Source organism: Epinephelus moara, chromosome 12, assembly GCF_006386435.1.
Source record: "Epinephelus moara isolate mb chromosome 12, YSFRI_EMoa_1.0, whole genome shotgun sequence".
NCBI lineage: Eukaryota > Metazoa > Chordata > Actinopteri > Perciformes > Serranidae > Epinephelus > Epinephelus moara.
Window position 1 is genome coordinate 30938924 of NC_065517.1, and position 16083 is coordinate 30955006.

General features: G+C 35.8%; 2 protein-coding genes and 1 long non-coding RNA gene across 5 annotated transcripts in view; 2 read left to right on the forward strand and 1 right to left on the reverse strand.

Annotated features, from left to right (window-relative positions):
• Nucleotides 1-7440, forward strand: part of scml4 (Scm polycomb group protein like 4) — a 22551-nt gene extending 15111 nt beyond the window's left edge. Inside the window, exons 4-7 of one of the 3 annotated variants that reach the window (XM_050058008.1) lie at nt 1119-1248; nt 4048-4260; nt 5438-5583; nt 5724-7440. In XM_050058008.1, coding sequence (XP_049913965.1) covers nt 1119-1248; nt 4048-4260; nt 5438-5583; nt 5724-5849 — 615 coding nt within the window. In that variant the 3' untranslated portion in view covers nt 5850-7440. Of the gene's footprint in view, nt 1-1118; nt 1249-4047; nt 4261-5434; nt 5584-5697 lie in introns of all 3 variants that reach the window. The other 2 variants (XM_050058009.1, XM_050058007.1) reach the window with 2 other exon arrangements.
• Nucleotides 7441-11466: 4026 nt separating this feature from the next.
• Nucleotides 11467-12414, forward strand: LOC126398566 (mitoregulin-like). The gene is made up of 2 exons (XM_050058012.1): nt 11467-11724; nt 12073-12414. The coding sequence occupies exon 1, from the start codon at nt 11551-11553 to the stop codon at nt 11719-11721; it is 171 nt and encodes a 56-aa protein (XP_049913969.1). The 5' UTR covers nt 11467-11550; the 3' UTR covers nt 11722-11724; nt 12073-12414.
• Nucleotides 12415-12551: 137 nt separating this feature from the next.
• The window catches only part of LOC126398567 (uncharacterized), a 7309-nt gene continuing 3777 nt past the window's right edge, over nt 12552-16083 (reverse strand). Inside the window, exon 3 of the long non-coding RNA XR_007570785.1 lies at nt 12552-13679. This is a non-coding gene — a long non-coding RNA (uncharacterized LOC126398567). The remainder of the gene's footprint in view (nt 13680-16083) is intronic.

Below are 16083 nucleotides of genomic sequence, written 5' to 3' on the forward strand. Positions count from 1 at the left end.
CTGTACAGCAGGGTCGGTCTTTGTTTCACTGTTATAATCATTAAAAAGCAAAAGCAGCATGTGTATACATTCAGTAGGCTATATCTTCAGTAGCTAGCTAGCTAACCCTACACTTTTCAGGGTCTGATTTTGGTTTTGGAACAGGGAAGAAACGTATATGTTTTTCCACAAAACCAGCCTGAAAATGAAGAAAACCTGAAACGACTGCATTAGAGTCAATGGAGCACAGCTGTGTTGTTGTTGGACGCTGGTCTGAGCCGGCACGATGCTACATTACGATTGGCCGGTCTGCATCCAGGGGTGGGACTTAGTGAAGGGTCTATTCCCACCAGACCCTCCTGGACGATTGGGTCACAGAAGGTGTAGATTGAAAATAGTCACCCCCACTGTTAAAATGGTGATTCCAGCCCTGTTCAGACAGGCACACCAGCTCTTTTTTACTAAGCTCTATAACACTACTCAACACATAAGCAGGTTAATCCTTACTCATGCATTTGGCATGATAGTAGACACTGTTGCACTTTGTTTTATGGATCATGTGTTATGGTTTTATGGTTTTTATGACTTCCTTTTCATTTCTACAATGCCTGTGTAGTTATGTTTTTCTCAAGGCACGTGCAACACTTTATATATCCTGTGTGTTTATTTCCATTGTGTGTGCTGTTATGTTGATTGCAGCTTGGTGTAGCACTATTACCTGAGCCAAATGCCCCTGTGGGGACAATAAAGAATATCTTATCTTATCATTGTAATGGTTACGGCATTGCTGTTATTATTTGTATGGTGCTGATATTTTTAGTGGTAGTGTTGTCAGTAATGGAAGAGGTTTTAGTGCCAGTGCCTTCTCCCTCCCCTGACCTCATCTAGTGCCACCAGTGGGTCACAATGTACACCCCTCTAAGACTTATAAAACTGACTACCAAATACCACTTCACACTGTGGCGCCACCCATTGGCCAACCTTTACATTTTTTTGCCCCACTAGTGGTGAGGAAATAAGAATTTTGATCGACCCAACAATTTTGTTTTCTGATGTTTAATATGTATGAAATATGGATCCCTCATTGATTTTTGTGTGTGTGTGTGTGTGTGTGTGTGTGTGTGTGTGTGTGTGTGTAGCTGAAGCCCAGGATGGTGATGTCCCCACTCGCTAACTCTCCTCCCAGCAGCACACCAGAACCTGAGCTGGGCTCCATCCCACAGGATGCTGCGATTGTCCCACACTCTGCCACACCACAGGTCCTAACAGGTAACACCACAGCCACACACACAGCCAAGTTATTACTTTTACTGAAAGACGTGTATTTCTTCCACCAATGCATTAGCTTAAAATCACGTGTGTATGTATGTATGCATGTATGCTACATCGATGGTATATACACAGCTTATTAATTCCAAAAATTGTTGTCTCCATTAGTCAATGAAACACAAAAACATGGGAAAATAGGGTCCTGGTTAAAAATGCCACAGCTGCCCTCCAGACTTTACAACCGTTTCTTTCCATTAAACACACTCGTAAATGATGCAGATTCTGTACAGAGTGAAATCCTCATCAGGACATCAGGTCACAAGTCTAATATTTTTTTATGCCTCGACACCTGGAGCCGTTCTCTATAAGGAAGAGGTTTCTAATATTTTTACACTTATTATAAACTCACAGCTTGACTTGACGGTGTGACTCTGTGGTACGAAACGCACCCTCCCTTCCTCTCTTTTATTTCTGTATCTTGTCTTTTTCGTGCGCCTGCTCTGACTGTGACTTAAATACACACGTCAGTGTGGTGTCTTTCTTCTTTGTTCTCTAAAACACACAGATGACTTGTTCTCTGTGTCGAGATGCCACACGCTTTTTAAATGAACATTACACTCTACCAGTGTCTACGGGTTTACCGTGCATGTTTACATGCTTTAAAAAGAGGAAAACACGCCTTCAAACATCACCCGAACATATGTTATTTCTTATTCCCTTTCAGTCTTGTCTCCTGCTCTGCCTCTGGAGGAAATCAGACGTTTTTAATTCTTTCACAAAAGAAAATAGGTTTCACAAAGCCATCCTTTTCTGTCACGCTTTCATTTTTCCCCTCCTTTTTCCCTCTCGGTCTGTCCTGCTCTGAATAAGCAAATATTTAAAGACTGCCTTTAGTGTATTTGAGGTGGGAATGGGAGTCTCGTGTGTCAAGGACTGGCGCTTTGCTCTTTGTTCTTGCAAATCGTGGAAAGTGTTTGATGTCAGACTGTAGGCATACAGAAGCAAAGCACACACACAAGTATATACAGTGTGTGTGTACAGTACACACACACTACAAACTAGCGTGCCCCCTGTGGTGCCACCCAAACAGATATGTAAATCATTTCTCTGGTGAAGAAGAGACGCAGTTCAAAAATAGTCGCTGTATTTTAGGGATGTTTTTTGGGATACTGTCGTAGCTGTGCACAAATACTGATCTTTTTTTATAGTGTATCATTTTCTTTACATGAAAATATGTATTGTTTTGTCATCTTTTTTCCTATTTTTATGGTTTATTGAGGAATATTTAAGATGTTAGGTTGTAAAGATTTAAGAACATTGACATTAAACTACATACGTATTAAAATATGAAGCTTTTCCTGAGGGATATGAGGGCAGCTCTGCACTGTGTGTCAATACACAAGCCTCCAAACTCACATGCGCAGATCTTATCACGTAATTGATTTCCCAGAATACAATCAAAAATACATTTGACCTTTTGTGTGAGCACAAAGTGGAGGCAATTCAGAATCATCTCAGTGGAGTGTTTCCGTCATATGAAGCTGTCATCAGGCGAATCCATAAGCGCTAAGCCCCGGCATAACCAGCAGGCATCTACATTATTGACGAGCTGGAAACCGGTTGGCACAAAGGGAGCGGATTCAGAGGAATTACCGGGTATCTTTCAGCTGTTTTAAATCCGTGGCTGAGGGGGCTTCAACACGGCTCACCTGTGTGTTCATTTTACTCAGTGTTTGAGGACGTGACAAATGTAACTGCTGTTGAATGTAGTACATACGTGTAAGTCTGGAGATGTTATGCTGGTCTAAGTGAAAACCTGTGCTCACTGGCAGACCGACGCCACACTGAAAATTTCCCAGATAAGCTTGGCTTTAAAAGGACACGTCAGTGATACGTTAATTTTAGCTTTGCAATCTAATGTCCTGTAGGCTACTTCATTTTATGACCAAATACCAAATTTCCATTAGCGTTGGCTGCCTTTAGCAAATGTTAGCATGCTAATATGTTCTAACATGATGATGAACATGGAAAACATTATAGCTGCTCAACATCAGCATGTAAGCAATGTCATTGTGACCATGTTAGCATGTTGACAGTAGCATAGCACTGCTGTGTCTGAGTACAGCCTCAGAAAGCTGCTAGCATGACTGTAGAGTCTTAGTCTTGTATCTTAAAGGGACAGTTCACCCCAAAAATTGAAAAAAAGCACCAAAACAATACTTAAAAATAACACTCAACAGCAATGTCTCTTTCCAGAAATTATGACCTGGTTACTCAAGATAATCCACAGACCTTGTTGTGAGCAGTTTCATGTGGGAACTATTTTCTTTCTACCAACCTACACCTGCCAACTCTAGCTCTGAGCAGAAGGAAGTGTGCATCTACTGCTAACTCAACTAGCACCACTGAGCTAGCTAATGTCACAGCCCAGCCAAAGAGGACGACATCAATGTTTATGAGTGACATTTTGCAGGTGAAGGCTAGGGTGGCCACTGACACTGTAGAGCTGTTCAAAAATCCATCCATAACAGTAACAGTCTGTGGATTATCTTGAGTAACCAGGTCATGATTTCTAGAAAGAGACATTGATGTTCAGTTTTATAAATGTATTTTTTTTGGCACTTTGAGCACCACAACCTGAGTGCCATCTAGTTCCATTATATTGGAGAGAACGCTCTGCAAACTCACCAAAACAATCTAGACTGATAAATAGCACTACAGGTAAAAGGGAAAATATGTATTTTTGATTTGGGGTGAACTGTCCCTTTAATGACACCGCTTCCTGTTATCCCTCTCCAGCTGAGACATCGATGCCTGATGACTTCTTATGTGACCCACCAGTGGACTCCAAGCGCTACGCTGTAGATCCCAGCGACTCCGCCTTCAACGTCATGACATCACAGTACCCACCAAAGCAGTCCTACAGTTACCGTGGCAGCAGCTGCTCTACCCCAATGGGCCTGTGCAGACAAGCGTCCAGCCCGGGAAGCTTCCAGGAAGCAAACAGGAATGGTGAGGCTGTTTTTTACAGTACTGCTTTATTAGTTTCTTTTATTCATACAATATTATGACATTTTGATATTTCAATTGACATACTATACTATGACATTTTTTGAGATATTTTATTGACATACTATACTATGACATTTTTTGAGATATTTTATTGACATACTATACTATGATATTTTTTGAGATATTTTATTGACATACTATACTATGACATTTTGGTGATGTTTTTATTTACATACTAAACTATGACATTTTTATAACATTTTGATCGACATACTATACTATGACATTTGTGTGATATTTTTATCGACATACTATACTATGACATTTTTTGAGATATTTTATTGACATACTAAACTATGACATTTTTATGACATTTTGATCGACATATGACATTTTGGTGACATTTTTGTCGGCATACTATACTATGACGTTTTTGTGATTTTTTTTTTTTCCGACATACTAAACTATGACATTTTTATGACATTTTGATCAACATACTATACTATGACATTTTGGTGACATTTTTGTCGACATACTATACTATGACATTTTTGTGACATTTTGATCGACATACTATACTATGACATTTTGGTGACATTTTTGTCGACATACTATACTATGACATTTTTGTGATTTTTTATCAACATACTATACTATGACATTTTTGTGATATTTTTATCGACATACTAAACTATGACATTTTTATGACATTTTTATCGACATACTATACTATGACATTTTTGTGATGTTTTTATCGACATACTAAACTATGACATTTTTATGACATTTTGATTGACATACTATACTATGACGTTTTTGTGATTTTTTTTCGACATACTATACTATGACATTTTTGTGATATTTTTATCAACATACTATACTATGACATTTTTGTGATATTTTTATCGACATAGTATACTAAGACATTTTTATGATATTTCAATTGACATACTATACTTTGACATTTTGATGATATTTCAACTGACCTACTATACTATGACGTTTTTGTGATATAACCCTAAACTATTCCTTTAAGTTCAAAATTGAAGCTGTGGAAGTAAAATCTTGTGGCATTATAAGACTTCAAATGTCTTGTTGTTTTGTTTGTTTGCGTAATTGGATTCCCATTATGTTAAGCATCTTTCCTCCACCTGTTCCTCTGTGTTCCCTATAGTAGCTTACAGTTCGATGCCAGACTCTGGAGAGTGCAAGCGTCCTGCTGGTAAGGACCCGTCCAGGTGGGGAGTGGAGGAGGTCATCTGGTTCATCAAAGATGCTGACCCCCAAGCCCTGGGACCCCACGTTGATGCATTCAGGAAGCATGTGAGTTCAGAGTCATACTGTCATACCAAATGTACTGGAACACAGCTTTATATCCCAGCATGCTCTGGGTTCTTAGGCAGGGAACTTCAACAACTGCTTTATTTAAATCAGCAGATGTCACGTTTTTTTATTGGTTTCAGGAGATAGACGGAGATGCTCTGCTCCTGCTGAAAAGCGAGATGATGATGAAGTATCTGGGACTGAAGCTGGGACCTGCTCTTAAACTCTGTTACCACATCGACAGGCTCAAACAGAATCGGTTGTGATTTCCTGCGGAGGAGCCGAACCCCTGATCACCTCTCTCCAAAACTGTATCTCAAACAACCATCAGCAGCCAATCACGGACGCCTTCAGATCCAGACTTTCTCGACAAACTGTTGACTGTACATATTAAGACTATTTACAGCTGAAGCAATGATTTCATTTCCATCGTTGTTCACCAGGTTTCTGAATGGCTTTAGATTGTGAATAGTTCGGCGCCATGAAGACGGCCACTGCTGTATATTGAAATGTGACCTGTCCACTCTGCAGGCTGCACAAAGCTTTACTGCAACTGACTCTCAACAGCATGAATTTGTGCAGATCATGGAAATCATTCACCGTTAGTGACAGGGAGCTTAACAAACTTGTATGGTACTTTACCTCAATATCATATTTAAACTTAAAGAAGTCTTTGGGTTGAGGCACAATGCTGCTGCAGTTTAAAAACAATACTTTTGTTAGTTAGCTGTTGTAAACCGATGATGATGTTTTTGACCCAGGTATCACTCCGACACACAAACTGTAACTGATCTCTCAAACTCTTCAGCACGCAGTCAAGACTTTTGATGTTTTCAAGATACTAAAACATGTTAATCTGCATTATAAATAAGTGATGTATCTCACGCTGAGGAGAAGTGAAACAAAATGGTTTTCTAACATGAAGATTTTTACCACAAACCACAGCACAAGAGTGAAGCGATAAGGCGTCAGAGATGCGCATAATCACACTCATAGTGACAGGAAGGAAAGGAGATGAAGACAGATGCCGTTGTTCTCATGAATTTTACACGTTCTTCTGAAGTGCTGTGAGAGAAAGCAACTTTTAGCAAACTCAAATGGTGCAACTTGGTGCTCACTGAAACCGTTACTGCCACTACAATCACAACACTTAACAATTTATTCACTTTCATCCTGCACTCCACGATCCACTATCTCTGTGTGACTTCCAGATAGAGGTTACATTCTCCTCATGCAATACCTCTTCAGTCGTGTTGAACATAAATGCCTCTGAGTCATTTCAAAGCAGTATCTCCAAACTGTAAAAAGTGACAAACTATTTAGTGAAATGTCTTTAGCATTAATAATAACTTTTTTTGCTGACACCAAATAGTTTTTGTTTTTCATTTGAAATTGTAAAACAAAAAAAACAACTTGTATACACATTAATGAGCAGTCACATGCAGTATATGACAAACTTGTGGTTAAACTCGATGCTTTTTTAAACTGACTGTACAGTACTTGTTACTCTTTAATCTTTTGTGTTCCATGTGTTTTGCTGAACTTTGTGCCACAGATTTATGTGAGTGCAGCATGTATTTCTATGTATGAATTCTGTGTTTCATGAATGGACTGCGTTTTGTTTACCTTTTCAATTGACCAATCTGATAAATTGATTTTAGTGATTCACAAGAAATGAGGCAATTGTGTTGCACAGGAGCTGTTTCTCTCAGACTAAAAATCTCCAAATGTTTTCCACGATTTTTTATCAGGCCTGTGACCCATATTAAATCGATTTTGACTCTTGTCCTTTTCTTTTTAATAGTGTTTTTTAAAGCATACTTTTTTCATGCAAAATAAACTTTCTTGTTCAATAAAGTGTAATGTATTAATATTATTAAAAGTAGTAGTAATGGTAGTGGTGTAATATACATGTATATAATATAAATTACGACAAATAGAATGTCTTGAAAAATTTACACTGTACTATGTTTAAAAAATGTAACCAAATTGTCATAGTATAGGTTTTTAATTGAAAAACATAGAAGAGATTTAAAAAAAATTGTCATAGTAGAGAGGGTTAAAGAAAGATGTTAGAATTTGTCATAGTATAATAGGTAAAAAAAAAATATAAATATAAAAATATACAAATGTTCTATTACACTATGCCATACAAATATAATAAAGTGTCTAATGATCATGAAACTAATAATAATAATAATAATAATAATAATATAAAAAATATCAGAGAAAGGTATGCAATGAAAATAAAATGTCGTAGTATAGTAAGTCGATAAAAATATGACAAAAACATCATAGTATAGTATGTCGATAAAAATAGCACAAAACGTCATAGAACAGTATGTCGAAAAAAATATTAAAATATTGTATAGTATGTCGATGAAAATGGCATAGGATAGTATGTCGAAAATATCACAAAAATGTCATAGTATAGTATGTCGCTAAAAATATCACAAAAACATCATAGTAAAATATGTCAATAAAAATATCACGAAATTGTCATAGTATAGTATATTGATCAAAATATCACAAAAATGTCATACTATGGTATGTCAATAAAAATGTCATAAAATTGTTATAGTATAGTATGTCAATAAAAATGTCATAAAAATGCCATAGTATAGTATGTCGGTAAAATTATCATAAAAATGTCAGAATATAGTATGTTGGTAAAAAAAAATCATGAAGTATGTCAATAAAAATGTCATAAAAATGTCATAGTATAGTATGACGATAAAAATGGCATAAAAATGTCATAGTATAGTATGTTGATAAAAATGTCACAAAAACGGCATAGTATAGTATGTCGATAAAAACGTCACAAAAATGTCATAGTATAGTATGTCGATGAAAATATCATAAAAACGTCATAGTATAGTATGTCGATGAAACTATCATAAAAATGTCATAGTATAGTATGTCGATGAAAATGTCATAAAAATGTCAGTGTAGTATGTCAATAAAATTTTCATAAAAATGCCATAGTATAAAATGTCGATAAAAACGTCACAAAAACGTTATAGTATAGTATGTCGATAAAAATGTTATAAAAATGTCATAGTATAGTATGTCGATGAAAATGTCATAAAAATGTCATAGTATAGTATGTCGATGAAACTATCACAAAAACGTCATAGTATAGTATGTCGATGAAAATCTCATACTACAGTATGTCGATAGAAACATCATAAAAATGTCATAGTACAGCATGTCGATGAAAATGTCATAAAAATGTCATAGTATAGTATGTCGATGAAAATATCATAGTAGAGAATGTCGATAAAATTTTTTATAAAAATGCCATAGTATAAAATATCGATAAAAATATCACCAAAATGTCATAGTATAGTATGTTGATGAAAATATCATAAAAATGTCATAGTATAGGATGTCGATAAAAATGTCATAAAACTGTCATAGTATAGTATGTCGATAAAAACATCACAAAAATTTCATAGTACAGTATGTTGATAAAAATGTCACATAAATGTCATAGTATAGTATGTCGATAAAAATGTCACCAAAAATGTCATAGTATAGTATGTCGATGAAAATGTCATAAAAATGTCATAGTATAGTATGTTGATAAAAATGTCACATAAATGTCATAGTATAGTATGTCGATAAAAATGTCACCAAAAATGTCATAGTATAGTATGTTGATAAAAACATGACAAAAATGTCATAGTAGATAATGTCGATAAAAATGTCAGAAAAACGTCATAGTATAGTATGTTGATGAAAATATCATAAAAATGTCATAGTATAGTATGTCGATGAAAATGTCATAAAAATGTCATAGTATAGTATGTCAATGAAAATGTCATAAAAACGTCATAGTACAGTATGTCGATAAAAATATCATAAAAACGTCATATTACAGTATGTTGATAAAAATGTCACATAAATGTCATAGTATGATATGTCGATAAAAATATCATAAAAATGTCATCGTATAGTATGTGGATAAAAATATCATAAAAATGTCATAGTATAGTATGTGGATAAAAATATCATAAAAATGTCATATTTCAGTATGTTGATAAAAATGTCACATAAATGTCATAGTATAATATGTGGATAAAAATATCATAAAAATGTCATAGTATAGTATGTGGATAAAAATATCATAAAAATGTCATATGTATTGTATGTCGATAAAAACATCACATAAATGTCATAGTATAGTATGTGGATAAAAATATCATAAAAATGTCATCGTATAGTATGTGGATAAAAATATCATAAAAATGTCATATGTATTGTATGTCGATAAAAATATCATAAAAACGTCATAGTATGTTGATGAAAATATCATAAAAATGTCATAGTACAGTATGTTGATAAAAATGTCACATAAATGTCATAGTATAGTATGTCGATAAAAATATCATAAAAATGTCATCGTATAGTATGTCGATGAAAATATCATAAATACGTCATTGTATAGTATGTCGATCAAAATGTCATAAAAATGTCATAGTATAGTATGTCGATGAAAATGTCCTAAAAACGTCATAGTACAGTATGTCGATAAAAATATAAAAACGTAATAGTACGTTGATGAAAATATCATAAAAATGTCATCGTATAGTATGTGGATAAAAATATCAGAAAAATGTCATAGTATAGTATGTCGATGAAAATATCATAAATACGTCATAGTATAGTATGTCGATGAAAATGTCATAAAAATGTCATAGTATAGTATGTCAATGAAAATGTCATAAAAACGTCATAGTACAGTATGTCGATAAAAATATCATAAAAACGTCATAGTACGTTGATGAAAATATCATAAAAATGTCATATTACAGTATGTTGATAAAAATGTCACATAAATGTCATAGTATAGTATGTCGATAAAAATATCATAAAAATGTCATCGTATAGTATGTGGATAAAAATATCATAAAAACGTCATAGTACGTTGATGAAAATATCATAAAAATGTCATATAAAAATATCATAAAAACGTCATAGTACGTTGATGAAAATATCATAAAAATGTCATATTACAGTATGTTGATAAAAATGTCACATAAATGTCATAGTATAGTATGTCGATAAAAATATAAAAATGTCATCGTATAGTATGTGGATAAAAATATCATAAAAATGTCATAGTATAGTATGTGGATAAAAATATCATAAAAATTTCATATGTATTGTATGTCGATAAAAACATCACATAAATGTCATAGTATAGTATGTCGATGAAAATATCATAAAAATGTCATAGTATAGTATGTCGATGAAAATGTCCTAAAAACGTCATAGTACAGTATGTTGATGAAAATATCATAAAAATGTCATAGTACAGTATGTTGATAAAAATATCATAAAAATGTCATAGTATAGTATGTCAATAAAAATGTCACAAAAATGTCATAATACAGCATGATCAAAATATCACAAAACAAGTGATAGTATAGTTTGTCGACAGAAATATTGTCAAAAAAAATCACAGTATAATATGTCGATGAAAATATCAGAAAAACTGTCGTAGTGTAGCATGTTGATAAAATATCATGCAAATGTCAATAATACTGTTTTTTAAAATATTCTAAAAAATGTCATAGTACACTATGTGTCAAAAAATATCATAAAAATGTTAAAGTATAGCATATTGATAGAAATATCACAAAAATGAGACCAAGTATGTACCAAAATTATTATAAAAAATGTTGTCTCGTATCTTATAATAATATCATCAAAAATGCCATGGTACATTATGTCTAAAAATAAATCACAAACCAAATGTGACAGTAAAGATTGTCATAAAAAAAAAATTGCGTTAAAATCATTAAAATATGGTTAAACCCTCCGTGCTTTTATTTTGAAGGGCGCGAGAATACCGCCCGTCCTATCGCGTGACTAGGAGGAAATAACTTCCTGTATCACAGCCCCCACGATATTCATGCGGCTGACTCGAATGTGTGCATCTGTCATCAGCCAGAGGTGAACATGGCTGAAGTGTCGGAGAGGACGCTGCAGGTGGCCGTCGTGTTGTCCTTCGCTGCCGGCTTCGTGGCGGGCTGGCAGGCCAACAGGATGAGGAGGAAGTTCCTGGACTGGAGGAAGAAACGGCTCCAAGACAAACTGTCAGAGACTCAGAAGAAGCTGGACCTGGCATGAATGGTAGTGTGGATTGTGTCCTGTTATATTGGGCAGTGAATGTAACTTGGGCCTGTGGTTAATTTACTTGACTAGTCTGCATTTAAATTAGTTAGAAAAATAGATATAAGCCTGACAATAGTTACATGAATACAGATTTAGACTTAGTATAATTGCTGTTTCTTACTCACACATGGAGGCCCAGTTATATAAGACAACCTGTCAGCTGCTGTCTGAGTCATAAAGGAAGTCTGACCCACCTCTGTGACTATTGTGCTTCAGCTCTGAACATTTAAACTGTTAATAATCATACCCCATCATCATTTATACAGCAAACAGCATCAAATCATTGTGTTCCTCTTTATCCTCAAGGTGTGGGGTTATAAGGTCATGATGGACGTTGGTCTCCTGTGTAAAGCTGCTGGATCCTGAGTGTTCCTACCCGTCCGTCACTGTGGAGAAGAGTCCTCCAGACGACTAACCTGTGCTCTGCAGTACCCACATTTTCCAACCACAGCTTTAAAATCAAGACTGGACTTGATGTATATACTGTGGACACTGGAGATGTAATCATACATCCACATAGCAGCTTGTTTTCTACCCTCAGACACTAACATGGAAGAATAAGGGCTCTAGTTTTGGTGGTTTTCTGTGTCAGCATGTGTCAGTTTCTATCTGTTTCATATGGGGTCAAATAAATTATTATCTTTTTCATGTTTCTCTAATTTTTTTTTTGTTTTTCATTCATTCATTAAAAAAACAGTATTCAGAACAAAATACTTTGCACATCTGTTTCAAAATAGGTGTGTGAAGAAGAGGGATGAGCAGACTTGCAAACTCCTGCACACTGTCTAACATGCAAAAATAATACATTTATTGCGACATTTTGGTGACTAGAGCTTTATCAGCCTTTACTGTTGAAGGTAAAAATAAAAGCATGTATTATATTTGCAAGTCATGTATTTAGTAACATTACAAGTAAATCTTCAAAAATTTGCCGTCGGCCCAGTGAATGAAGATTTTTTTTTTTACAGTCTACAGCTGCAAAACAACATCCTTTAATTACAGTTATAGTTGACTAAATCAAATCAGGTTTATTTATATGGCACATTTAAAACCAACCTCAGCTGACCAGAGTGCTGTACAAAGTAAAAGAATGACACACAAGTAAATGGCAATATAAAATATACACAAATATAAAACAGGACAACAGCAGTTAGAACAATTAATTACAATTACAACTCACATTTACTAATGTAAGTGAAACTCTCCACAGTATGAAGTCAGTGGTTACATGAGGTTCAAAACCAGCCACAACTCAGCCCTGATCCTTTATTCGTCCCATACAAAGCAATATACAAGTATGTAACACACAAATCAACATGATAAGTAAACTGTACAAAATGAGGAACAGTATAATAAGGAAGCATAAAAAAATCATTGACCAATGGAAGCATATTGCACAGTTTAACAAAACTAATATTGCACCTGAGTGATGATTGTAAGCAGTAAAAAAAAAAAGATATAACAGACAGGCTGAATGACAGAATGCACATTACTGCGTGTATCATTTGTACATATTTCACAGACAGCACAGACCAGGGGTAGACGAGCTGTGGCTTCAGAGCCATATGTGGCTCTTTAGCCTCTCTCCAGTGGCTCTCTGTGGCTTTGACAAAAACATAAATCACAAGAAAATGAAAGACAGTTTTTTTTTATTCATCATCGCTGTAGGCCCACAGAAAATCTTACATTCTCTAACTGTAGAAGAATTGGCTTTATCCCACATAAACGGCAGAGGTCATTTTTCTGTGTTTTATGAGTTACTGTTGAGATTCATCCATCAGAAAGCTAGAGGCATGGAGAGCTGATGTAAAGGAGGACGTTCATGAAGCAGACTTCTTTTAAGCCCCAAACCCAGTCTGTTGGCACGTCACACCTAGCAGGTTAAGTCAGCTGTTCCCTAATTACCCAGATATCTGTGTGAAGAGCAGAGAAGAAGAGGGTACATTAATTCATTGTTTATGGGAGTGTGCAAAGCCACAGCAAATCTGGAAGAGTGTGATTGAATGTAGAAGCCTCATAATTGGAGAGGAAGTTCTTTTATGTGCCAAACTGTATTTTGGGAACACACCCTGAGGACTTTGTTGTAACTTTGCAGCAGTCACTGCTTATTGACTTTGGACTTTTACAGACCAGACGGATAATTGCAATTTTATTGTACCCTGTCTCTTGGATGAGAGGCAGGATACAGCCTGGACAGGTCACCACTCTATCACAGGGCTGACCGAAGGAGACAGACAACCATTCACACCTACGGACAATTTAGAGTCACCAATTAACCTGCATGTCTTTGGACTGTGGGAGGAAGCTGGAGTACCTGGAGAAAACCCACACTGATATAGGAAGAGCATGCAAGGAGGGACTCCTCCACCCCAGGTTTGAACCAGGATCCCTCTTGCTGTGAGGTGACAATGCTCCTCAAATGTGTCAACAACTCACATTTCTGCTTCTGCATGAATGTGACAAATTTAAGACGTTAAACACACCGATGCATACTGGGTGTGTCAGTGTGTGCCTCGGGGAATGTGAAGCAGTGTAAAGTGCTTTGCACTCCTCCCAGTATATTAAGTACAGTCCAAACAAACAAAAAAATTGACAATAAATCTTAATTACAGGTAAGTGTGAGTCTGACTGACTGCCAATTTAACGTTAATATTAAAAGCACAATTTAAGAACATCAGCTGTTACAAGTTTTGCTCTGAGTTGTGGCGCCATCTGCTGGATAAAAGTGAGCACTGCAACTCAGACCTGAGCTGTGCAGACAATGAAGATGATGCTGACAGAGGATTTCTAATTAAAACTCAAACTACATCATCTCCTGTCACACTTGTTGAAACTTCAAAAGGAGAGGCTACAGTACAGTCATTAAAATAAAAAAAATCCCTGTACCCATGATGCATCATCATCCTTGTCATTTATATGTATTTTAACTCAGTAATAAGAGCTTTTAAACACGTTTCCCTCCATCTGATGAAGATTATGTCAAACTCCTGCTTCCAATATCAAGGCTGAACATTCACAATGTGTAACAGTGTTTGAACCCAACATACAGTTTAGTCATACAACGTTCTGCACACATATTTGTCCTGTAGCTGTTTATCCACATTATTTTAATGGCCTACATGCACACGGCTTGTCTATGGGTGGTGCTAGTGCACTTTAATACCTTATGCACACCAAACAAGTGTTTGCCTACAGCATTCTAGTCACCAGCTGTGAAATTAGATCTTGTGAGCAGATCTCTCTTTCTCATCATCACCAGTCTAGCAGGCCTATTACCACCTCTCAACAAGCTTTTGACAAGACCTTAAGAAGTCTCTCTCCCTGTAGCACTCCATCAGTGGCTTGATGAGAAAGAAGGTGGAGAGGGTACTGGAGAGGGATCAGGTGAAGTTAAGATGACAGACAAATACAAAAAAAAAAAAAAATCTTTACTGAATTTCATTTCACCTGGGAATATAGAATATAACACGTCTCTATATATTAACACAGAGGAGTGTGTGTGGTGGTGAAGCTGTCAGGGCTCAGAAACTACACATCATATTTCTCTGTAGACGTTTTAAGAGATGATCTTTATATGATGAGTGGCTACATTAACGGGAAATAAAGGTAACTTTTAATGGTGGCCTTTAAGTAATTGCTTGTGCTTTATGCTTTAAATTTAAATCACTCTATACTAAGTCATATTTTATTGAGTTAATGGAAAGGTATATTAAGTAACATTAAAAAACTCTTATCAGAGGTATTGCACACACACAGACGCCTCACTGACATCAACACTCTGTATAAAGTCCATGTTTTGACATTTTACCAGACCTGATCATAGAAAAACTCAAACACTCACCAGCCACTTTATTAGGTACACCTGTTCAACTGTTCCTTTACACAAATGGCTAATCAGCCAATCACATGGCAGCAACTCAATGAATTTAGACATTAGACATGGTGAAGACGACCTGCTGAAGTTCAAACTGAGCATCAGAATGAGGAAGAAAGGAGATTTAAGTGACTTTGAATGTTGCATGGCTGTTGGTTGGTTCTGAAAACTGCTGATCTACTGGGATTTTCACACACAACCATCTCTAGGGTTTACAGAGGATGGTCTGAAAAAGAGAAAATATCCAGTGAGCTGCAGTTCTCTGTGTGAAAATGCCTTGTTGATGCCAGAGGTCAGAGGAGAATGGCCAGACTGGTTCAAGATGATAGAAAGGCAACAGTAACTCAAATAACCACTGGTTACAACCAAGGTCTGCAGAAGACCATCTCTGAACCAACAACACGTCCAACCTTGAAGCAGATGGGCTACAGCAGCAGAAGACC